At 41.5% G+C, this 23697-nt stretch overlaps 3 protein-coding genes across 3 annotated transcripts; 2 read left to right on the forward strand and 1 right to left on the reverse strand.

Annotated features, from left to right (window-relative positions):
* The first annotated feature begins 675 nt into the window (after nt 1–675).
* On the forward strand, nt 676–13219 carry LOC5513605 (protein phosphatase methylesterase 1). Its single transcript, XM_001633756.3, has 16 exons — nt 676–805; nt 1041–1143; nt 2688–2780; nt 3573–3630; nt 4109–4160; nt 4399–4467; nt 4742–4827; nt 5326–5416; nt 5519–5584; nt 5826–6000; nt 6367–6424; nt 6519–6584; nt 7257–7301; nt 7694–7758; nt 12643–12710; nt 12861–13219. Exons 1-16 carry the CDS (start codon nt 729–731, stop codon nt 12877–12879), a joined length of 1191 nt encoding a protein of 396 aa, XP_001633806.1. The 5' UTR covers nt 676–728; the 3' UTR covers nt 12880–13219.
* LOC5513569 (neurogenic locus notch homolog protein 1) lies at nt 12970–17753 on the reverse strand. Its single transcript, XM_001633807.3, has 5 exons — nt 17365–17753; nt 16770–17055; nt 16561–16698; nt 15981–16097; nt 12970–14138 (listed from the first exon to the last, which is right to left on the reverse strand). Exons 1-5 carry the CDS (start codon nt 17365–17367, stop codon nt 13774–13776), a joined length of 909 nt encoding a protein of 302 aa, XP_001633857.1. The 5' UTR covers nt 17368–17753; the 3' UTR covers nt 12970–13773.
* Nucleotides 17754–19201: 1448 nt separating this feature from the next.
* On the forward strand, nt 19202–23058 carry LOC5513606 (neuropilin-1). The gene is made up of 5 exons (XM_032383088.2): nt 19202–19515; nt 20196–20414; nt 20727–20896; nt 21656–21978; nt 22593–23058. Exons 1-5 carry the CDS (start codon nt 19505–19507, stop codon nt 22734–22736), a joined length of 867 nt encoding a protein of 288 aa, XP_032238979.2. The 5' UTR covers nt 19202–19504; the 3' UTR covers nt 22737–23058.
* The last annotated feature ends 639 nt before the right edge of the window (nt 23059–23697 follow it).

The following is a 23697-nucleotide window of genomic DNA, read 5'->3' on the forward strand; positions in this document are numbered from 1 at the left end:
AGCGTTGCAATTGTTCGTGTTTGAACAGAGAAGAACAATTTCCGTCCTCTTTTTACCCCTTCCTTACAGACTCGTACCCAGTCGCTAATTAAATATGACGGCGCGCAATGCGTTATGGGGAGAGAGAAGGAAAATTCTTTCTCTTCCTCCCCCCTCCCCATAACGCATTGCGCGCCCTCATCTTACTTCCCGGACATCCTTGCGCGCCCTCTTTTTTCCTCTCAAGCCCCCTTCTCTTTCTGTTCTTTTATTAATAAGCGACTGGGTACGAGTTTGCCTTTCTTAACATTCCTCTATTACGTTTAATTTTAAGTAATTTCAGAAGGAGCTAGAAGCTATTGACCCCCATTCTTGTATTACACACCGATTCTGATATCGTGACCGTATAGATTTTGCCAATTCTTGACTTTCTTATTATCGATTGTTATTTCCTTCTATCTTGTGTTGCGAAAACGAATTGAGGCAAAACCTTTTACGGATCGGTAGGTGTCGAATTTTTTTATTTTTTTTTTCATCGGGCTCCATGATACGTTGACATAAGGCAGCGGTTCATAAGAAAGAGCTGCTGGTGAAAATGTTTATACTATTCGTTCAAACTACATCGCTGCCTAGCATAGATTTAGCAATAAAGCATTTTCAAAACCATTTGGCTCCCTGTGACCACAGGAAACCAGTGATCCCTCAATAGCGCCAGCGAACATTGGCCAGTCAACATTCCTTTGAAAAACATGTCGGATCTACAGAGAAATGCGATGAAGAAGTCGTTAGGAATTCCTCCTCTTCCTTCGAGGCTTCCAGGGCGAGGGTAGGTAATACTAGTTTTAATGATGACTTCAAATATTTATTTACAGGTATGATATGCTGTTTCATTTTTTTTCTTCATTTCAAGTACAAAATATGTCTCCATGGAATGGCTATGGCTTGACTTTTTTTAACTCAAGTCGCTTTGCTCCGATGAAGGCCCAACTCTAAACGCCAGCGAAAAAACTTTTTTTCTGAATCTGATGTCTTGAATATAACCTTAGTTTGTCTTGATTCAGAGGGGGAGGCTGGCATGCAAGACGGCAGAGGAGAGACTATACACCAGTAGCATGGGATCATTATTTTGAAAAAAGAAAAGATGTTGGTGTAAAAGATAAAGATGTATCCTTTCAGACTTTGTCATTAGAAAATGTTCCATACATCTTCAAGAAAGAAAACAAAGTAAGTTTAATATGATCTTTGGAGCTCTTACAGTATGTATATCTTTTTTGGTGCAGGTTTCATACATCACATCACAACACAGGTACCCCAAGCTCATTGTGTGTATAAATAAATTATAGTGGTTCACATTACATCAGGGAAGTGCGAGGAGATGGAATCGCAACTGAATATATTAAAGGCGAATGGCACGCTCTGATTGGCTACAACTGTTTTAAATGTTTGTTTCGGGCCTATCCCATGAGACCCGCTTCCATGAGCAATCACAAATGAATATAGGGAATATGTAGGTTTATCATCTATTTTTTACTGGAAAAACCTCATCTTCGCAAGATCAGTAAAGGTAAGTTTGTTCTAAAGAAATCCATCACAAAATCGAGGTCTATCCCGACTACGCAGACATCTCTCACAAACACAGAACATGATCCTGCATCGGTACACATTTTGTTGTGAAGACTGACTCTAGCAAGCCGCGGTTTTTCAATTTAGAGGGTACAGTGTATTGCTATTGACTTGTTTTTGTTATTTGTGTGTAAAATATCGAAATTCGATGAGCAATACACAGATTTTGATACCTTGTAGTGCCTGGTCGATCGACAACAAAGGGGATCTCAGGGAAACTTACAACACAGGTACCTCAAGCTCACTGTGTGTATGAAAAAATTATAGTGGTTCATGCCACGTCAGGGAGTCCCTGGTTCATTTTGTGTGTCATGGTTTACAGTAAACATATCCTCACTAGTGACAAATATTTACTCGAACTCTCCCCTGCTAAGCACTAAATACTGTGACAAACAAACTCCCGTACCCTCACAGCTAAGCGCAAAGCAGGAAGGGTACGAGAGTTAGTTTGTCGCGACCGTTGAAGGCCATATCGTGAGACGGTCAGAAGCATAATCTGATGCCGATGAGTAGCGAATGTGTGATTTCGGAGCGGATAGAATTTAAATATGGAAGTGAGATTGGTCTGGATGGCATTTATGAAGATCAAGACTAAAATGTAGCAAAGGAATTTTGCCAAAATATTGAATTCCAAGCAAGCTAGAAGTGAATTACTTCAGTTTTTACAGCAGCCGAGGGGCGAAAGTATGCTATCTTTCTCTCTTTTATGTACAAGGGGAAACATAACAGTGTAACTCTTGAAAAACCAGCCCAAATGGCTTGAAACTAAGACTCCACTGTCAGGTCAGAATATTTTTTTAGAGTTTAACAGCTTTTTCAATCCCATATGTTTACTGTAAATCATGACACACACAATGTAACATGAACCACTTTATTTTATTCATACACACAGTGAGCTTGGGGTACCTGTAGTCACAAGACAGTTTTATTTTGTACATGGTTTTACAGTCAATTCCCACTTTTTTGTTTTCTTCACTGCAGCTTGCGGAAATCTACGTGCGTAGTGGCCTTTACTCCAAAGAGGATTGTGAAATAAATGATTTACTGATAGAGTGTGTATATAAACCTTAACAGTGAGTAATTAGTTGTTTAGGGTATATTTCTCTGGAAACGAGGGACCCCTTCTGCTGTTGTTACATGGCGGAGGACATTCTGCCCTCTCTTGGGCTGTATTCACTGTAAGTTCAACAATAAATGTATGGTAGTCACTGTAAGTTCACCAATCAACACATGGTGGTCACTGTAAGCTCACTAATCAACACATTGTATTCACTGTAAGCTTACCAGTAAATGTATGGTAGTCACTGTAAGTTCACCGATCAATGCATGGTATTCACTAAAAGTCTACTAACCTTATTACACTTAATTTTCGTATCATTTTAATTTTATGAATTTTGCAATTTTAAAAGATTCACAAAAATAAAGTGCATGAAAATTAAGTGTCGCGAAAAAATTAGGATGCACGAAAATTAAGTAATCCCATAAGAAGCCTTTGGGGGAATATTGGCTGTTGAATAAGCTTTATGAAAACACATTGTCTATTTAGTCATGTAATGTACATATAGTATGGTGGTTTAGTTGGACTTTTATTATAGATTTTTATGAAAAACTAAATTTAGCCCATTCATCTTTTTGTTACAAATTGTTTCATACAACACATTTTAATTCCACTTGTTTTGCTTGATTTTATTATCCCAAAATTGTGAAATTGCGAAAATAAAGTGATCTGGTTTTTAAAAAAAAAAGGAAAATCGCAAAAATAAAGTGTCGCGAAATATCGCCATCTCAGCGTCGCGAAAATTAAGTGTTAATAAGGTATATAAACAAACAATATTGAAAACCCCTCAGCGGCATATATTATGTACTTGTGGCTGCATTTCAGGCTCTGTCAGTACACTTATTGAAATGCTGGCTTCATTAACAGAATGAATGCTCAATTTTATCTTTTATGTCCTTTCCTTATCTTCTAGGAAGCTGTGACTAAACTCTGTCAGTGCCAAGTGCTGGCATTTGATATCAGAGGTCATGGTAAGAGGAGATCCATAGTCAAGAGTGCATTGCAGCAAGTTGTCATTATCAATAGTAGATTAGTCACTGGAAGATCTTTTTCTTCCCCTCTTCTTCCTTCTTATATCCCTCCCCTCCCTCCCTATTCTCAGTGATATAATACATATACTGAACACAGTATAAGGAAATCCACAGAATAACAACAGCCCCGCCCCTCATTGGACCCGCCCCTGAAACTATCCATGATATATCTCAACTAGAGGAGCCATGGGTTCAAAAGCAGGGGTGGATCTAGGAGCTCCAAAAAGAGGGGGGGGGGGGGCAAAGCAAGGCTTTTAAGAAAGGGGAGGCTGGATTCAATGTTCTTCAGTATATTTTTTTTGTATTTTTTTGTTATTTCAAAGCCAGATATCAGTGCCCGCTTTGCCCACCCCTGAAAAGTTTAATCTTTTAAACTTTTGCTTTCATTTTTGAAGTTCTTTTACTTTTATTTCCTCAGGTGACACAAAAACAAGTGATGACAAAGATCTTTCTGCTGATAGATTGGCAGAGTATGTTTTATTCAGTGAAACATTTTTTGTTTGCTGATAGTGCTTTACCTTTATCTACTGTACTAAACTTTTGTTCTGTTCATGTCACAGCCATTTTTAACAGTTTTTCACCAAACAGAATATTTTATTTTTTTTTTTGTTGCGTGAGTAATAAGAGAGTAATGCAGATTCCAAATTTCAAGTTGATTGTTTTATGAACTGTACAATTAACTGGGTACTTATGTCTTGTGTTTTACAGTGATGTTGGTGATCTGGTTACTTCCATATATGGTGATTCCCCTCCCCCAATTCTTCTCATTGGCCACAGGTATGTAGGTTGTGTTATACCTGTAGCAGTGGAAGGCTCAGACAAAATCCTATATAGACTACGGGTCTGTATATTGTCACTACTGTTACAGCTGAGAGGAAACTGCCTAGAGTACATGATTCACCAAGGGAAGTCATCACCACCCTGCTCAAAACCTGCCACACCGACCTGGATGTAATCCAAAGCTTGTCTGTGCTCTTGTAATGTGTTCTCCTGTATACTATAAAGAGGGTTTAGCCTGTGTTTTTTTGTAAGTGATGTCCTCTGTTTGCAGCATGGGTGGTGCTATTGCTGTTCACGTTGGGGTCAAGCAACTTCTTCCATCTCTTATAGGACTCACACTTATTGATGTTGTAGAAGGTAAAAAAATGGCTAATGAATTACTCCCAAAATATTATTAGGTAGTCAACTCGTGTCCTCACACTATGCTTTAGTTTCCATGATAACTAATGATTCTCTCCCTAATAATAAGGTGTTATAAGACAAGAATTACTCAGACCTCAAACATTATGGGTGGTATTGTATTGGATGATACAGATGCAATGTATGATCAGACTGCATCTTCCTTTGGCGTTTACTTTGTTTTGTTTTCTGTAAAGAGTGAGAACCTCGGTGTTCTCTCTCATTATTAGTCACACACCATGGTGCAATGATCCTACAAGTATTTCATTCCAATATTCAATCATTTCAGTGAACCTGCTTGAAGGCTGTGAATACTGTTAATGTTGTGCTGTAACATAGAAGCTTGATTTCTTACCTTGGGTGAATCTCACTCATACCATAGACCCACTTGTTCCTGTGAGTGTCATGATATGTCCGATCTACGTTGCCATTAATTGTTTTGCATTGTGTTTTAAGGCACAGCACTGGATGCACTTTCTTCCATGCAGAACTTTTTGAAAAGCAGACCAGAAGCTTTCAAGTCATTGGAACATGGTATTGAGTGGAGGTGTGTGCTTGGGGACGGAGCTTGGTGCTTATTGTTATTACTTTGCTTTTTGTATTCATTTTAATTCAAGACAATTGCGAAATAATCCAACAACTTTTGCAGTGTCCGAAGTGGTCAAATCCATAATGTGCAGTCAGCAAGAGTGTCAATGGCTGGCCAACTGGTCAGGTGAGCTCTGTTATTTTCTTCGGCTGTGAAATCCTGGATCTGGGACTTTTCTGGGTTTTTCTGGGATTTGGATTTGGTGTTGCTAGTTGGCTGTACTTGTTTTTCTGTGTTTCAAGTATTTTGGAAACAAAAAACTGAGATTCCTACTAACCTACTAACATGTCTCTCACAGTTTAAAGGGGATGTTGAAGATCTTGTGTGCTGTCACTAAGAGTAGGTAATCGCTATCATATTTGAATAGGTGTAATGATAGCAGTACAGTGCCGCCAGAACCCGAGAGGCATCCTACGCCACCTCATGGTATAATAGATGCAATCACTGAACAAGAGGATGAAGATGGGGAAGAAGACAGAGCGACCACATCCAAAGACACACATCAACAAACAGCACAAGATAACCTGCCAGTACAGAATAAGGTAGAATGTTCATAAAGCCCTGCTACTATGCTTTCCTGGTTTTAGTATGGTGTAGCACTTAATACTATGATGCAACAGGAAAGTGTTCCAACACATGGCTACATATGCAAAATGATTGATGGATGAAGATAAAAAAAATATATATATTTTAGTTCTGGCTAATTACCTCATGATTTCTGATATAGAAACTTTCAAACCATACACCAACTTTGGTATCGATGAGATCTTCATCTGGGGATGGGGGTCTTGTAGGAGAGATGTACTGCCTTTCATAAAAGGGGATGAGCCCATCCATTCTCTTTAATGCTAGCTTATAGATTCCAGTAATGGAATTTTATTCAATCAAGTTTTTTTTTGTGCTTTTAGAAGGCTGAATGCTGGAAATGGAGAATTGATTTATCAGGAACAGAGCAGTATTGGAAAGGTAAAGATTCTAAGCACTACTGTTACTACCCTGATACCTACCCATGGTATACAAATTCATATTATTCATTTTTAACTTTTTTTGCTTGACCTAGGGTGGTTCACAAACATGTCAAAGCTATTCCTCTCAGTTGAAGTTCCCAAACTCCTACTACTAGCTGGTAAGAAGTTGATGTGGAAGTACTGTAATTGTACTCATAGGACAGTCACGCTCTCAAACAGCAGACTTTGCAAAGGTCTCAAACAGCAGACTTTGCAAAGGCTCCCAAAGGTCTCTTTACCTTTCACAGCCGAAGGAAGAAACAAAACCAACTGGCTGTCTCTTGGCCGCCACAGCTTAGCCTTCAGTCAGTCTTACAGTAATGTGTTTTTGTTCTCTCAAGCCATTATCAAGTCCTCACTAGGGAGATCTCAATAAAACCTTTAATCTCTTCACATTTATCCCAAGGAGGAAAAATATATGATTTTTTGCGACATCAAAGTTCGCAGTCTTTATTTTTGTCGCGAGTCTTTAAGTTTCATTGTGATTTTGCTTTGGTTTACATTGATTCAATAATACTTGCCAATGTATTCAACGTAGACTTACCCTGTACATGGTCCATCGCACGGATCTGTTGCTGCAACCACAATTAGTTTTTATATTTTATTTTCGATTTGTTTGTTTGGGGGTATGTCCTGCATGAGTCCTTGACGGTTCATGTATCACCCCGTTGGGCATCTATGTTGTCTAATAAAGCTAAAAGGCAGAAATCTCAGGTGCTCAAAAACTTGAATGGTTGATGTTGTTATTATCTACAAAAAGGTAGTGTTTGACATTTAATTGGTCTCTCCAGGGGTTGATCGCTTGGACAAAGAACTCACTATCGGACAAATGCAAGGTAAAATTCAATTCTTTTATCTTAATTAAGACAGTTCATGCAAAAAAAAATGCTTTGAGTTCATATGCAAGCGCGAATGACCATTAAGTAAGCTGAAAGCTGTCTGTTTAGCAAAGACAAGCTTTCCATATCGCAAGCACAAGCTTTCTATTTTTTTCTACCACGAGACGCCAAGCTCATTATGTTTTCCTTTGAACCATCACACTTCTGTTTTGTTAGTCACCTAAGATTACAAAAACACCATCTAAAATTGTCAGTGAGAGATTATATTAGATACATTTTTTAAGCTTTTGGGACCAAGGGTGTCATGGTTAAAACGTTTGGATTTCAACTAAAAAAAACCTTTCTTCCCGTGCCGCTGGCTCTGTTCAGTTGGATCTTTTTTTCTTCAGGAAAGTTCCAGATGATTTTGTTGCCTCAGTGTGGGCACTGTGTCCATGAGGATGCTCCTGACAAGGTACCTAATCATGTCAACCTCGGCACCAACGATAGAGTAGCGCAGAATGTGGTTCGATGTACTCTATGATGGTGCTCAAACCATGGAGATGTTCAAACACATTCGGTTTTTTGAAAAAAAAAAAAAAAAACACCTCTCCCACGCAGTGAAGTGACGTGCATTATAGTACCAATAAGGTACCAACCCTCGTTGCTTTGCAAATCCTATCCTCTGCCATGCTTTGCCTACTCTGCTCTACCCTCATTGCTTTATTCTCTACCCTCATTGCTTGTATGCTCTACCCTAGTCTGCTCTACCCTCATTGCTTGTATGCTCTACCCTCCTTGCTTGTATACTCTACCCTCATTGCTTGTATGCTCTACCCTACTCTGCTCTACCCTCATTGCTTGTATGCTCTACCCTACTCTGCTCTACCCTCCTTGCTTGTATACTCTACCCTCCTTGCTTGTATACTCTACCCTCCTTGCTTGTATACTCTACCCTCCTTGCTTGTATGCTCTACCCTCCTTGCTTGTATGCTCTACCCTCATTGCTTGTATGCTCTACCCTACTCTGCTCTACCCTCCTTGCTTGTATACTCTACCCTCCTTGCTTGTATACTCTACCCTCCTTGCTTGTATACTCTACCCTCCTTGCTTGTATGCTCTACCCCCCTTGCTTGTATGCTCTACCCTCATTGCTTGTATGCTCTACCCTCCTTGCTTGTATGCTCTACCCTACTCTGCTCTACCCTCCTTGCTTGTATGCTCTACCCTCATTGCTTGTATGCTCTACCCTCATTGCTTGTATACTCTACCCTCATTGCTTGTATGCTCTACCCTCCTTGCTTGTATGCTCTACCCTCATTGCTTGTATGCTCTACCCTACTCTGCTCTACCCTCATTGCTTGTATGCTCTACCCTACTCTGCTCTACCCTCATTGCTTGTATACTCTACCCCCATTGCTTGTATACTCTACCCTCCTTGCTTGTATGCTCTACCCTCCTTGCTTGTATGCTCTACCCTCATTGCTTGTATGCTCTACCCTACTCTGCTCTACCCTCCTTGCTTGTATACTCTACCCTCATTGCTTGTATGCTCTACCCTCCTAGCTTGTATGCTCTACCCTACTCTGCTCTACCCTCCTTGCTTGTATGCTCTACCCTCATTGCTTGTATGCTCTACCCTCATTGCTTGTATACTCTACCCTCATTGCTTGTATGCTCTAACCTCCTTGCTTGTATGCTCTACCCTCATTGCTTGTATGCTCTACCCTACTCTGCTCTACCCTCATTGCTTGTATGCTCTACCCTACTCTGCTCTACCCTCATTGCTTGTATACTCTACCCCCATTGCTTGTATACTCTACCCTCCTTGCTTGTATGCTCTACCCTCCTTGCTTGTATGCTCTACCCTCATTGCTTGTATGCTCTACCCTACTCTGCTCTACCCTCCTTGCTTGTATACTCTACCCTCCTTGCTTGTATACTCTAGCCTCCTTGCTTGTATGCTCTACCCTCCTTGCTTGTATGCTCTACCCTCATTGCTTGTATGCTCTACCCTCCTTGCTTGTATACTCTACCCTCCTTGCTTGTATACTCTACCCTCATAGCTTGTATACTCTACCCTCCTTGCTTGTATGCTCTACCCTCCTTGCTTGTATGCTCTACCCTCCTTGCTTGTATACTCTACCCTCCTTGCTTGTATGCTCTACCCTACTCTGCTCTACCCTCATTGCTTGTATACTCTACCCTCCTTGCTTGTATACTCTACCCTCCTTGCTTGTATGCTCTACCCTCCTTGCTTGTATGCTCTACCCTCATTGCTTGTATGCTCTACCCTACTCTGCTCTACCCTCCTTGCTTGTATACTCTACCCTCCTTGCTTGTATACTCTACCCTCCTTGCTTGTATGCTCTACCCCCCTTGCTTGTATGCTCTACCCTCATTGCTTGTATGCTCTACCCTCCTTGCTTGTATACTCTACCCTCCTTGCTTGTATGCTCTACCCTCCTTGCTTGTATGCTCTACCCTACTCTGCTCTACCCTCCTTGCTTGTATGCTCTACCCTCATTGCTTGTATGCTCTACCCTCATTGCTTGTATACTCTACCCTCATTGCTTGTATGCTCTACCCTCCTTGCTTGTATGCTCTACCCTCATTGCTTGTATGCTCTACCCTACTCTGCTCTACCCTCATTGCTTGTATGCTCTACCCTACTCTGCTCTACCCTCATTGCTTGTATACTCTACCCTCATTGCTTGTATACTCTACCCTCCTTGCTTGTATGCTCTACCCTCCTTGCTTGTATGCTCTACCCTCATTGCTTGTATGCTCTACCCTACTCTGCTCTACCCTCCTTGCTTGTATACTCTACCCTCCTTGCTTGTATACTCTACCCTCCTTGCTTGTATGCTCTACCCTCCTTGCTTGTATGCTCTACCCTCATTGCTTGTATGCTCTACCCTCATTGCTTGTATGCTCTACCCTCATTGCTTGTATGCTCTACCCTCCTTGCTTGTATGCTCTACCCTCATTGCTTGTATGCTCTACCCTACTCTGCTCTACCCTCATTGCTTGTATGCTCTACCCTACTCTGCTCTACCCTCATTGCTTGTATACTCTACCCTCATTGCTTGTATACTCTACCCTCCTTGCTTGTATACTCTACCCTCCTTGCTTGTATACTCTACCCTCATTGCTTGTATACTCTACCCTCATTGCTTGTATGCTCTACCCTCCTTGCTTGTATGCTCTACCCTCATTGCTTGTATACTCTACCCTCATTGCTTGTATGCTCTACCCTACTCTGCTCTACCCTCCTTGCTTGTATGCTCTACCCTCATTGCTTGTATGCTCTACCCTCATTGCTTGTATACTCTACCCTCATTGCTTGTATGCTCTACCCTCCTTGCTTGTATGCTCTACCCTCATTGCTTGTATGCTCTACCCTACTCTGCTCTACCCTCATTGCTTGTATGCTCTACCCTACTCTGCTCTACCCTCATTGCTTGTATGCTCTACCCTCATTGCTTGTATACTCTACCCTCATTGCTTGTATGCTCTACCCTCATTGCTTGTATGCTCTACCCTACTCTGCTCTACCCTCATTGCTTGTATGCTCTACCCTACTCTGCTCTACCCTCATTGCTTGTATACTCTACCCTCATTGCTTGTATACTCTACCCTCCTTGCTTGTATACTCTACCCTCCTTGCTTGTATACTCTACCCTCATTGCTTGTATACTCTACCCTCATTGCTTGTATGCTCTACCCTCATTGCTTGTATACTCTACCCTCATTGCTTGTATACTCTACCCTCCTTGCTTGTATGCTCTACCCTCCTTGCTTGTATGCTCTACCCTCATTGCTTGTATACTCTACCCTCATTGCTTGTATGCTCTACCCTCATTGCTTGTATGCTCTACCCTACTCTGCTCTACCCTCATTGCTTGTATGCTCTACCCTCATTGCTTGTATACTCTACCCTCCTTGCTTGTATACTCTACCCTCCTTGCTTGTATACTCTACCCTCATTGCTTGTATGCTCTACCCTCCTTGCTTGTATGCTCTACCCTCATTGCTTGTATACTCTACCCTCATTGCTTGTATGCTCTACCCTCATTGCTTGTATGCTCTACCCTACTCTGCTCTACCCTCATTGCTTGTATGCTCTACCCTCCTTGCTTGTATACTCTACCCTCATTGCTTGTATGCTCTACCCTCATTGCTTGTATGCTCTACCCTCCTTGCTTGTATACTCTACCCTCATTGCTTGTATACTCTACCCTCATTGCTTGTATACTCTACCCTCATTGCTTGTATGCTCTACCCTCATTGCTTGTATGCTCTACCCTACTCTGCTCTACCCTCATTGCTTGTATGCTCTACCCTCATTGCTTGTATGCTCTACCCTCATTGCTTGTATGCTCTACCCTCCTTGCTTGTATACTCTACCCTCCTTGCTTGTATACTCTACCATTATTGCTTGTATGCTCTACCCTCATTGCTTGTATGCTCTACCCTCCTTGCTTGTATGCTCTACCCTCATTGCTTGTATACTCTACCCTCCTTGCTTGTATACTCTACCCTCATTGCTTGTATGCTCTACCCTCATTGCTTGTATGCTCTACCCTCATTGCTTGTATGCTCTACCCTCATGTATGCCCTACCCTCATTGCTTGTATGCTCTACCCTCATTGCTTGTATGCTCTACCCTCATTGCTTGTATACTCTACCCTCATTGTTTGTATGCTCTACCCTCATTGCTTGTATACTCTACCCTCCTTGCTTGTATACTCTACCCTCATTGCTTGTATGCTCTACCCTCCTTGCTTGTATGCTCTACCCTCATTGCTTGTATACTCTACCCTCATTGCTTGTATGCTCTACCCTCATGTATGCCCTACCCTCATTGCTTGTATGCTCTACCCTCATTGCTTGTATGCTCTACCCTCATTGCTTGTATACTCTACCCTCATTGTTTGTATGCTCTACCCTCATTGCTTGTATACTCTACCCTCCTTGCTTGTATACTCTACCCTCATTGCTTGTATGCTCTACCCTCCTTTGCTTGTATGCTCTACCCTCATTGCTTGTATACTCTACCCTCATTGCTTGTATGCTCTACCCTCCTTGCTTGTATGCTCTACCCTCCTTGCTTGTATGCTCTACCCTCATTGGTTGTATGCTCTACCCTCATTGCTTGTATGCTCTACCCTACTCTGCTCTACCCTCATTGCTTGTATGCTCTACCCTCATTGCTTTGCCCATTTTATCCTCTTCCGTGGTTACTTTGCCTACCCTTCCCTCCCTTTTCTACCCCGTCATCTTGTTGTCTTCCCTGTGCTCTGCATGCTGTCATCTCCCACAATGATCTTGTAATGGCTGTTTTTCTATTTGCCAGGTCGCTGAGGTTATTGTAACGTTTCTGTTGCGCTATAAACTGACTGAAGCCAAGGGGGATTTCGTCAGGTAAACAACTGAATTATTGAGTTGATTCGACATTCTTGAGAACCACCTCAAGAAAACAGTAAACTGCCATTTCTCTTGCTTTGTTTGCAGCCGAAGTATGTGATGATATTCTGGTACGCCGTCTTATATTTGTTTGTTTTTTCTTTCCAGACCGATTCCTGCATGCTAGCCTTGTAAAACCAGAGCTTTTAATACTTAAAAGTATTCCACCTTTCTTCCATGAGAGATCCGCGCATGCATTGTCACCCCAAACACAAAACAAATACAAGAGATATATTTAGCTTGTGCAAAATTGTTCCCACAACATACGAGTCCCAAGCTAGTAAAAATCCTTATCAGATTGATCTACTCCTTTGACCACAAGAAGAGCTTGAAGTGTGTACTGCTGGACCAAGTCCAAGAAAGTCTACTTCCATCCTAGTTTGACAATGTACTCTAATGTAGTTTATCAAGCAATTTTACCTTGTTGTAAATGCAAAAAAATACAATATAGTATCCTGCCCGACATATTCATTGCTCTCCGTTTCTTTTAATACCTAGCTTCTTATCGTATACTTTTTTTTAAACATTGAGTTACAATTTGAATGGATCATTCTAAAGAAAACCAATTCAAGGGTTGCATCAGATGTAGGCTTCGTTGTTTAAGCCTGCGTAGCAAACGCAAGAGTTGGAAAAAAGGTTCTATCGCGTGCGCCTTGGAGGCGTTCCACGCTCGCTGAGCTCATTTACCCTTTGCGCTTGCTACGCTGGCTATCCTTGTTTTCGCTAGCCTACAGTAAATTACTCTCTACTGAAGGTCGCAGCATCGATGTGCAATCCCGACGGTGTTCGCATGCTCGCAGACCTAGTGATATTTGCGTGAGGTCCCTCACGTTCCTTCCGGCTGGTGACGCTGACCCCGCGAGCATGATCTGTTCCGTTCCATTCGTTTCTCTTTCCAATAAGGCAAAAATTGAACTACATTGTTATTGTGTTTGGAATATGATACTCTTGTCCCAGTTTCTTGGTGTAGGTAGCTGCTAGGCTGGTGTCGCTCCGTGTCGCTGTACCTCGAGCTTTCGCATTATGCATCCGCGCCACAATAGCGACTACACGGCACAGTAGGGACAAGCTCGTACACATAAAATTCTCCGCAATTGCGTACTCGAATATCGACGGTCGCACCAAAACACGGGTTTCCCGCCCAGGAGAAACACACCGTTCTAGTGACGTCACCATCGCGCATGCTCGGATGGGTCCCCTTCATCCAGCCTGGTCTGCGTGTCCCACATGTGGTAGGATTGAGAGACGACTCGGATAACCGCGTACCAGCCGGTCCAACGAAGCGATACCACCTCTTGGGGATTTGGTCATCGCAGGCCGCGCCCCCTTGTTTGTCCACGTGACGTGTTGCGTCAGTAAGGTTCGTGTAGTTCTGACACTCGGGCGCTACGGATGAATATAAAGAAGGATAAATATACAGAGGAATCGTCAATCAAAATTTACTGGGCTTGCACACCATCGGTGAGGTCCGTGGGGGTTTTCTAGATTTGCAGGGCCTTAGACAGTGCTGAATAGCGCATGCGCGTGCTCTGGCGAAAACAAGCACAATCGTAGTGTTGAATCGTTCGAGTAAAGGTACGAAAGGCTGACTTCAATTGCTATTTTGACTAACTGTACAGCACTAAAACCATACTGTACAAAAGATGACAGATTCGTGTGATGGGGGAGTCATAAAGAAAATTATAGCCTTATGTTTGGTCTAGTTTTCTTAGCATTCGCCAAAATGTGACAGTTCGCCGGTAGAATGCCGCCATTTCAAAACAAAAAGGCTGATTTAACCGCGCGGTACTGGAACTAGTCTTGCGTTTTTCAGCACTGTTGGGGCCGTACAGGTCTCGAAATATTGGGGAGCACAAAAAAGCAACATTACGAAAGTGGGGGTCCACCTAAATCGATTCGGTAGTCCACTTGTCATGTAAAACATCAACTTGGACTGATCACATATACGCAGAATGGAGTGGTTTGCAACTACAGTTTTTCAGAATTTGTACCAAACCCCAAACTGCGATTTCATTTGCACGTTCATGGCGCCTCTCCGATTAATAATATCTAATATTTGATTATTAATTTTCAAACTAAAGCATCTGTGATTAATTCGCCGCAGATCAAATTGATCGCTTTGAGGGACGCCGTAAAATTTGCAAAGGCTAGAAAGGAACTAAATTAGTTTTTTTGTATGAATCTTTAAATATGATTTAGCGGGTAGTCCGGAAAGGAGTTATACACCTTTTGCTCTCTTAAATAGGTGAGAGATCACAAAAAAACAAATGCTCTCACTTATAAGATATCCGAAGGCGGAACTCATTATCCCATTAAGCAGCAGAAACTCATATTCATTTAGGCCTCGTACTCTCTAGCCGAATGAAGTTTATTAAACATAAACAAATCTAGAGGTTGTTTAACCCATTGACTGCTGGCTATTTTTGAGCTGAATTTACAAAAAAAAACAGACTGAAAACAGATACCTCCCCCCCTATTCTAAGTTTTATACAGCCCGTCAAAGTCAAACACAGCTGCACCTAGTCAGCGGTATCCAAGCTTTCCAACAGTACTTTCCGGTCCCCACTTTAAATCCCTCGTCGTTGTGCTGAAGCCAGCACAAGTTGCTGTTTGCTTGTATTTTTCATAAAAAATACAGCTATGAGCATATTAGGAGAGTGTCTCAGGACATCATGAAGTCTTTTGGGGCATAACTGAGTGCTTTGCTTATGGATATTTGCAAGCAAAGGTGGATTCATGATGATTTTTTCTTGTTTGGCTTTGCCTGGATGAGAAAATAATTTTCTAATGAATCACCACAGCTCTCCTAAATGCTGTCTTTTCTGAAACCAAATTGATTCCAAAATTGTTTACACTGCTATTCTGGGTCTGTATGACCTGGAATTGATTTGTTTGGCTTCGGGGTGAAAAGACTACGTAGCTACGTAAACGGTTGTAACGCAATGTTCGTCGTGTCGCCGCATTCATTTAACGTGACTGTTACAACTAAACAGGGGTAGCGACATGAATTGGACAGGGCGCGAGCCTTAACTCAAATGAAGTCTTTACCCTATTGTAAATTTCGGTACCAAAATCAAATCCTTCAAGAAATCTCCATTAACAATAACACTTGGGCGAATTTACAACTTAATGGATACGACGAGCATATGTGAGGTAGTCCCCCAAGGGTCTATTCCAGGTGTGGGTCGTTTTATTTATACCTCGTTATGATTGCCAGTCAGTACTTACCGAGTTCACATATGTCCCCGGTGTACCCAACTGCGCACACGCACGTGAAGGCATCATCCCCCTGGTAGGCGCATGTGCCATTGTTAAGGCAGGGATTACTAAGGCAATCGACCCTCTCTGAAACAAAATTTCCATCTTATCTTAGATAACTCGCCCTAGCTCGCAGTGGTACTCAATTTTCCTTCATTAGAGCGGACCTTCCAGTCCAGTGGGGTGGTTCTTCCGAAACCCCCCTTGGCTACGGGCCTGCACTGGGTGGAAAAAAAAATCATTTTTTTCTTGAACATAATGCTTGATTAACATACCTAGCTATTTTATTAGAAAATAAAAAAGATTTGGTAGTTCTACTAATGGTGAAGAGAATGATTCTGCGATCTGCATAAAAAACGCATGCGGGGGAGGCTACCCTTACAATACACAAGAGCAAACTCCACTTTTTCAATCGCTTCGTCTACCTTAGCGCCTCGCGTAGTTGCGTGGTTCTATTTCTTTTTTGAAAACCACCGTGCGAGAAATGCTGCGGATTTTGAATGTCTCGGGTAAATGGTAAAAAAATTGAGCCCATAGGTAAAGCCGTCACCTGCAGTGGTCATGTTGCAGTAAACTTCCACAGGGCTCCCAAACTCCCAGATCCAGTAGCGACCGCTGACCGCATGCTCGAAGTCTTTGATCTCACGGCACGACAGAGCGGGAAGCTGGAGCGAGGACCCTATGGGAACTGAAGTGAAAATTTGGCATTTTTATCATTTATGGCTTCAATGCATTAATTTTATAGCATGTGTTACGTACTGCGCACAGTGTTGCCAAAGTACACAGATTCAGCATTTCCGATCACGTGTTGCTCACGTGCTTCCATTGTTCTGTTATTCAGCTCACAAATGGCACTAGTGTAAAGGTAATTGAAGCTTTGACAGGGCTGCTCTCTCTGACATGCGTAGAAACACTCAAATAGATCGCCTTCATGGAACGATTTGTAGAGGTGGCCTGTCAATTTCAGCCCCATGATTGACTCACTACATCCGTGAGTGACAGGTGGGAGGAACACCGGGAAGACAAGCCAGGTAGCAAGAGATAACTATAAGAAAAAAACACTTAGACGCCATTACATACGTAATTCAAAGGACAAGCAGGTATATATAAATCTATAAATCCGCAAGAGGATTTACGACTTAGAGGAAAAAAGTCCCTATCACGAATTTTACAGGGTTTGGCCCCACACCCCCCAAACACACACACACACCACAAACATAAATTATAATATCATAACTAAGAATTAAGGTAAAAGCCGTTCAGAGAATTCGTCTTACATGAAAAAATCAAGATATGCCAAAACACAATCCAAAGTCAAACAATAAATCAAATATGAAATTAACGACTAACTCACCATTTCGGCTTCTAGTATTCAGCTATTCCTATCTTTATTCTTTTATTCGTCTTTACAACGTTTTTTTTTCAAGGCTTCACTATAAACTTTAAAAACCAAAATGGAAGCTTAGACGATTTAGTTGACCATGTTTTCCCTCGAAATTTTCTAGCCTGATTTCCCTGCAGTTGATGGAACCGTCTGGTATAATAGGGTGCACAAGTATTTAGTGTATTAGGTAGTAAACATGTCATGCACTATTTCACTGCGCAATTCTTTACTTCCTGAGCGCCGTGTCAAAAGGCATGTAAGGAGTCTCCGAACGATGTCAAATATTGCCCCATTAGTCCCCAGCCCGGCGCTTGCTTCCCCGTAATCATCAAGTTTATCAAGCTATCAGAGTATTACAGTAACGGCATATCAGCAAATCATGACCTAAAAGGAGCCATAAGACAAACCTCCCACATCGAGACAAGCTTGTTGATTTTTTTAAATAATCATGACGATGGAAACTTCCTGAAATATTCACAAAACGCTCTGATTTTTAGCTTTTGAATATCAGTGCAAAAAATACCAAGTCAAAAAGGAAGTTTATAATCGTGAAAAAATATTGGCACAATTAGCCTTTAGAAAATAGAAGATATTTCTAATTGGTGGCTCGCAGAGAATCGAGAAAAATGAGATGAAAAAAGCATATGGAAGAAGGAGAGAGGGGGGTGAGCGAAAGGGAAAAATAAGAGAGTGGAAAAGGGAAATAATTAGAGAGAGGAAAGGGAAGAACAAAGGAAATAACGGGAAAGCAATTTGGTTGCTATAAGGCTTGCACTTGGAGTAGATTGTGCTAGATTGCGCTGTGTTTTTATATATCGATCCCGCGCTGTATATATATATATATTTATAGATACAGTGCTCCAAGCCTTTTGGAACCGTGGAGAATCCTTTAAAGATCAAGAATCATAACATGAAACAACTAACAAAATCCGATACCGTGTGCGACATCACAACGCTCTACTCGACACATTTTTGACGCAGTCAGAGAAATTAAGACATTTACCGTAAAATACATCAGTCAAAGGCTGATAAGATATCAATAGGAAATAACTTCACACCATTGTATAATCCAAAGGAAAAGATTAATAAAGTTTAGATAAGCATCAATTTCTCATTTTGTTTTTCAAAAGAATATTTGTGTTAATAACTAAGTCAGACACACTCGGACGACAAGCGTACTTTGCAAGCGCTCGCAAAGGTCACACCCGCGTTAGTAATTTTCCGCCAATTTTTTTTTTTTGTTGTAAACTGTAAACTTGTCGACTTTCTGCTAGCAAGGAACTCGTCAAAACAAGTGAATGATTTTTATAGCTGAAAACAGACATCAAACAAACATTAAAACAAACATTACATAGATATAGACGTTAATGAATATTAGTAGAATGGTAGTGTAGAGCCTCTAGTCGTCTTTTTGCTGCTGCGACGGGCGGTATTCACGGACACTCGGGTAGATTTTACTATCGGCTCGTACTTCAGACAAAACGGTTCCTCAAAGACTTCAGACCATTTGAATCCGCATATTTTTTCGAATTAAATACTATTTTCAAGCTTCCTTTTTTTCTGTGAACATAAGAACTTTGAAGCACAAAGTGAGGCGGTAAACACGTAAAAGTGTCAGACCGAGTGGGGCCTGGGGAGTTGCGCGGCTGACTTGGCACAACAGGGTAACCGCGCGATGACCACAAAACCACGTTGCATAGCTATACCATATTTCTAACATAAAATCAATCTCGTTCCCAGAGCCCATGTACCTTTGTGCCAGCGGCAAGGTACTGTATACCTTGTAGTAAAACCGGAACCAACAGATTCTGCTGGAGAAACATTGATTATCCCAGAAGGGCCTTGTTCCTTGCCGCTGGCACAAAGATACGTGGGCTCTGGGAACGACATTGCAACAAAATTTATTCAACTTGATAACAAATGCGCTGCTTTCAATTTAAACAATCAGAAATTGAAATCAATTATTTAATATGCACTAAGCACTAAATGACATGATAACTTCGATAATTCAATCAGAATAGGGTCCAAAGAATCCCCGATTCCTTTCAGGCTACGCTTGTTTCTATTTTTCTGTCCCACGGGCCCGGATCGGCAAGGTAAAAAAGGTTAAATGGATGCGAGGTGAGTCTACCTTTGAAACGGCTATACCAAATTTATTTCATTTATCCCATTTTAAATAAGAATATCTAGTAGGTGTTACCTGTCCTACTTATTATCGGTTTCAATCGGGTTATATTAGTTCATATATATTATGTTCAATAAATTCCGAAAAAAAAATAGACATTTCTAGCCCGAAAACCGTAGGTGACCTTGCTTCCGAACAGATGTTTGACCGAAAATGGTCGTTTGGTGTCCTTGAAATAATTTACGGACCCGAGGTACAATACACTGTACAATACAAAACAAACACAAACGCTAAATTAGTGATAAAATCTAGCAACAGTCCATTCTTAGGGATGGCCATGAGTGCACATTAGTATATTTTTTCTCTCGACAAACAATTTATGAATGCATAATATATACATGAAGCGATATGCTGCAGAAGCCAACACAGTCTCAGAAACTTTCTAGATCAACTCTTTGCCCACATTAGAAAGAAAGTCTCTTCAAATCTTCCCTTTTTCCATAATCTAACCTTAGCCTTTTTTTTGTTCTCAGGAAATTTTTGTACGTTTATTCCTGTTCAGAGCCTTTAGCGTAGCCAGCTTGAGTTAACGTGGTAATTGCTATAAACGCCCTAAGCTTGACGTAAATTTATAATTAAAGGATATGAATAATCACTATATGATTTTTTTGCACAGGGCGGCTATGATGAAGACTCTTCTATACATCTTATTTGTCACTGTGTTACTATGGCAACATCTCAATGCTCAGAATGCTTGCGGTTTGCCTGCACTGTATGATGTAAGAAACTACATCTTACAAGGTCACGTGATCAGAACTGTTAGCATGGCAACGATACTGTTTTGTTTCGAAGCCTGTGCGAAAGACAGCGCCTGTTGGACGATCAATTTTAAATTGTAAGTTTGGAAATCTTTGTCAAGTGGTGAAATAGGCCATTCCAGCTATAAGCATGTGCGCCACTCACCATGGAAGCCAAACTCAATTACCGGCATGCAGCGCGCGCCTTGTTCTGGTAGTTGAGGTAGGTTTCTGTGGTTATGAGCGCGCAAACTTATAGCTGTAATGGCCTATTACTTTTACGTACCATGGCAACCGATTTTGAACTTGAACACTGAGAAATACGGAGATATGCGGTCTCCGTAGCAGAAGGCCCCACGTGAATTTTCACTGAGAAATTGAACTTAATTTTACAAAACCGTCCTTAATAGATCGAGCTGCGAGCTGAATTCCGCATCCCACTTGTCTCATCCACATGACTTGACGCCTAACTCAGGCGCTTACTACGCTGTCGTCAAGCCGCTGACCATATGCAGTGATGCATACTGCAGCACAAATACCACGTGTGTTGTGACGGCGAATGGCATAGGATACGCGTGTGGTACGTGAGATATTTTTACTAAGAAGCCCTCTTTTAGCATTGCTTTATTAACACATATTAAATTCTCATCGATCGACAAGTTTTCAAATATTTCCCCGTTGTTGTTGTTTTTTTTTTTTTTTTGCATGAGTAAGACCACCAGCTGGTAAATATAGGAATATGATACCAATAAAGTATTAAAGCAGAACTACACAAATGGTAAATCCTAAAAATACGTCGTTGCCAATATTAACACAATTTGATATTAGATTTCAGAACACATCACTCTAATAAAATATATATTTTGCTATCTACGACCCTGTCCCCACATATCCGTTTTCGTTTGAAAACGCAACCTTTTTGTTCCGTTTTAAAAAAGATCCGCGTCCACACGAAGCGTTTAAGTTTTGATATGACTCGTCCCTACGAAAACGCAGAAACAATACGAAAACGATAGCATGCTCTACAATGCATGCGTACCCGCGCGCCAAGTGGACTGGACCTGAGTTATCACGCCATCTTTTTCGAAAGGTTCCGTTTTCGTCCATCCCCACGGCACCGAATGGGTATCGTTTTCAAATTGTTCCGTTTTCGGTCATCGTTTTCGCGGTTACGTGTGGATGATACCCGTATCCTTAACAAAAAGGTCGGATACGTGGGGACGGAGTCTGAGCCTCGGCATGTTTTTATTGGCGAAATCTCAGGCTAAACACGTGCTTTATGATACCAAAAGAGTTTATAGCGCATTACCGATCCGCTCGTATTTCCATTATTTCCCAGAATGCAGTAGCGCCCTCGGCATGCAAGATCGCCGAATCACTGACTTACAGCTAATGATATCTTCGCAATATGATAAGAACGCAAAGGCAAAGTCTGGGAGGCTACACCACGTGAGTACATTCAATGCAGACTGGGGTGCCTGGATTGCGAAATACACGGATACATCACAATGGATTAGTGTTGATTTCCAAGAGTGCATGATTGTCCGAAAGGTGGCATCTCAAGGATTGGGAAGAAAACGTTGGTTTGTCAAGAGCTACACCATCGATTACACCATGGATGAAGCAAGCTGGTCAGAGTATAAAAGTGGTGGTGTTGCAAAGGTCTGTTCGTCAGTTCTTTGAAGAATCCTTAATTTTGGAATAAATCATATACGACGCAATCTCGAAAAGCGGGGGAGAGGGGGAATGAATGTTAATATATAAGGAATAGCAAAATTAGGTGTAACCAAAAGCAATTTGTAAACCCAAAAGATAGCAAAAGGGACATTGATCCCTAAGGGATTGCAGCTAAAACAAAACGAATTATCATTTTGGTTTATGTGTCTAATAACTTAATTAAAGACAATCCAGACGCGTACACAGGGGGGTGCGCAGAATGCGCGCGCATCCCCCTTTGGCAGCCACGAATAACTTCTTATTTAGGAATCTTTAAATATCACTAGAATTAATCACTAGAAACATATCTTAAGAGGTTTAACAGGAATTTTGATACAATAATAGGGCTTATAGTGTTTGGATCGGGCTGGAAAATATCCTTATGGAGAGAAGATTTTCAAGGAGACCCTAAGGGGGACACTTCGGGCAAATTTAAACCTATATGGCCATACTTTCTTTTAGAGTCGGGGTCATTCAATCGAATATATCGCAAATGCCTACCGAAAGCAGTTTATTGGATAAAATAGAAATTAACAAACTTCTAAACCTTGACTTTTTAGGTGTTTCTGGCGAACAGCGACGATTCTTCGGTGGTTACCAATGCCCTGATCCCCGCTGTTCGGGCTCGCTTCCTAAAGGTCAAGCCAACGGCCTGGGTTGACCAAATCGCCATGAGACTGGAGTTCTACGGTTGTGTGTGTTAGTCTATAATCAAAGACATTCTTGTACCTGCATAGTTTAGAGTACCCTTATTTGTGTTAATGTAATCGAAGACATTCTTGTACCTGCATAATAGTTTAGAGTACCCTTTTTTGTGCTAATGTAATCGAAGACGTTCTTGTACCTGCATAATCGTTTAGAGTACCTTTATTTGACTGAATAGGGCCTCTGTACTTTTGAATGATTATCTACCCTAAAAAGTACCATTTATCCTAGTAGATTTTGTAGTCATTCTACGAAGAATCATTTCGCACTTTGTATGCTTGAGAAGATAACCATATATAATTATATGAGTATTGCATATTAGTCTTCATCTGTTCGAGTTTTAATGACATTGCAGGGTCATAGCAGACACGAGACATTTAAGAAAACTTGGATGGGGTGGAGGGGTGAGGGAGGGGGGTACAACTACGCCCTTACTTGTCTTTCTTTTTTTATAAAAGAAACTGGTAGTAGCATTTGCATTATTATGACGAAAAACTTCGTCTCGTGATCTATCAGCTTCGTGCAGGTTTTGTTTTGAGTCGAGTACAAGGCTCATGGGAAAACCCTAAATTTTAATAGAAAACGCCATCCAGCGCCCTAAGCCCTGAATTGAAGAGGTAATTATCATGGTAGCACCCCCTCCCCCCAATGGCAATGGCAGGGACGGATCCAGGATTTCCCGATGTGGGGCAGTGACCCTAAAGGGCGGGGGCAATATTAAAAACTTTATCAATTTTAGCTATGATTAAGAGAGAATAAGATATCTTATGCTCTTATGCTCTCATACGTTAGTTCAGTAATTTCGATCCGAAGAGCGGAGCCCCACAACCCAGCCACCCACCCCTCCCCCCTGGATCCGCCACTGAAACTCGAAAGATAATGAATTGAGATGGGAGCTTTTTCTCCATACAACCTTCGCTAGGACCCCCCCTCCCCCCGACCCTTGCTTCATATTTCTTT

Source organism: Nematostella vectensis, chromosome 10 (assembly GCF_932526225.1).
Source record: "Nematostella vectensis chromosome 10, jaNemVect1.1, whole genome shotgun sequence".
NCBI lineage: Eukaryota > Metazoa > Cnidaria > Anthozoa > Actiniaria > Edwardsiidae > Nematostella > Nematostella vectensis.

Coding starts and splice junctions, on each gene's coding strand:
- LOC5513605 (XM_001633756.3), top strand. CDS start 729: ATGTCGGATCTACAGAGAAATGCGATGAAGAAGTCGTTAGGAATTCCT. Junction 806..1,040: donor TCGAGGCTTCCAGGGCGAGG/GTAGGTAATACT, acceptor GTCTTGATTCAG/AGGGGGAGGCTGGCATGCAA. Junction 2,781..3,572: donor TCTCTTGGGCTGTATTCACT/GTAAGTTCAACA, acceptor CTTATCTTCTAG/GAAGCTGTGACTAAACTCTG.
- LOC5513569 (XM_001633807.3), bottom strand. Junction 16,699..16,769: donor CTTTGGCAACACTGTGCGCA/GTACGTAACACA, acceptor TTTTCACTTCAG/TTCCCATAGGGTCCTCGCTC. Junction 14,139..15,980: donor CGGGGACATATGTGAACTCG/GTAAGTACTGAC, acceptor ATTCATCCGTAG/CGCCCGAGTGTCAGAACTAC.
- LOC5513606 (XM_032383088.2), top strand. Junction 20,415..20,726: donor TGGACGATCAATTTTAAATT/GTAAGTTTGGAA, acceptor CGTCCTTAATAG/ATCGAGCTGCGAGCTGAATT. Junction 21,979..22,592: donor AAAGTGGTGGTGTTGCAAAG/GTCTGTTCGTCA, acceptor TTGACTTTTTAG/GTGTTTCTGGCGAACAGCGA.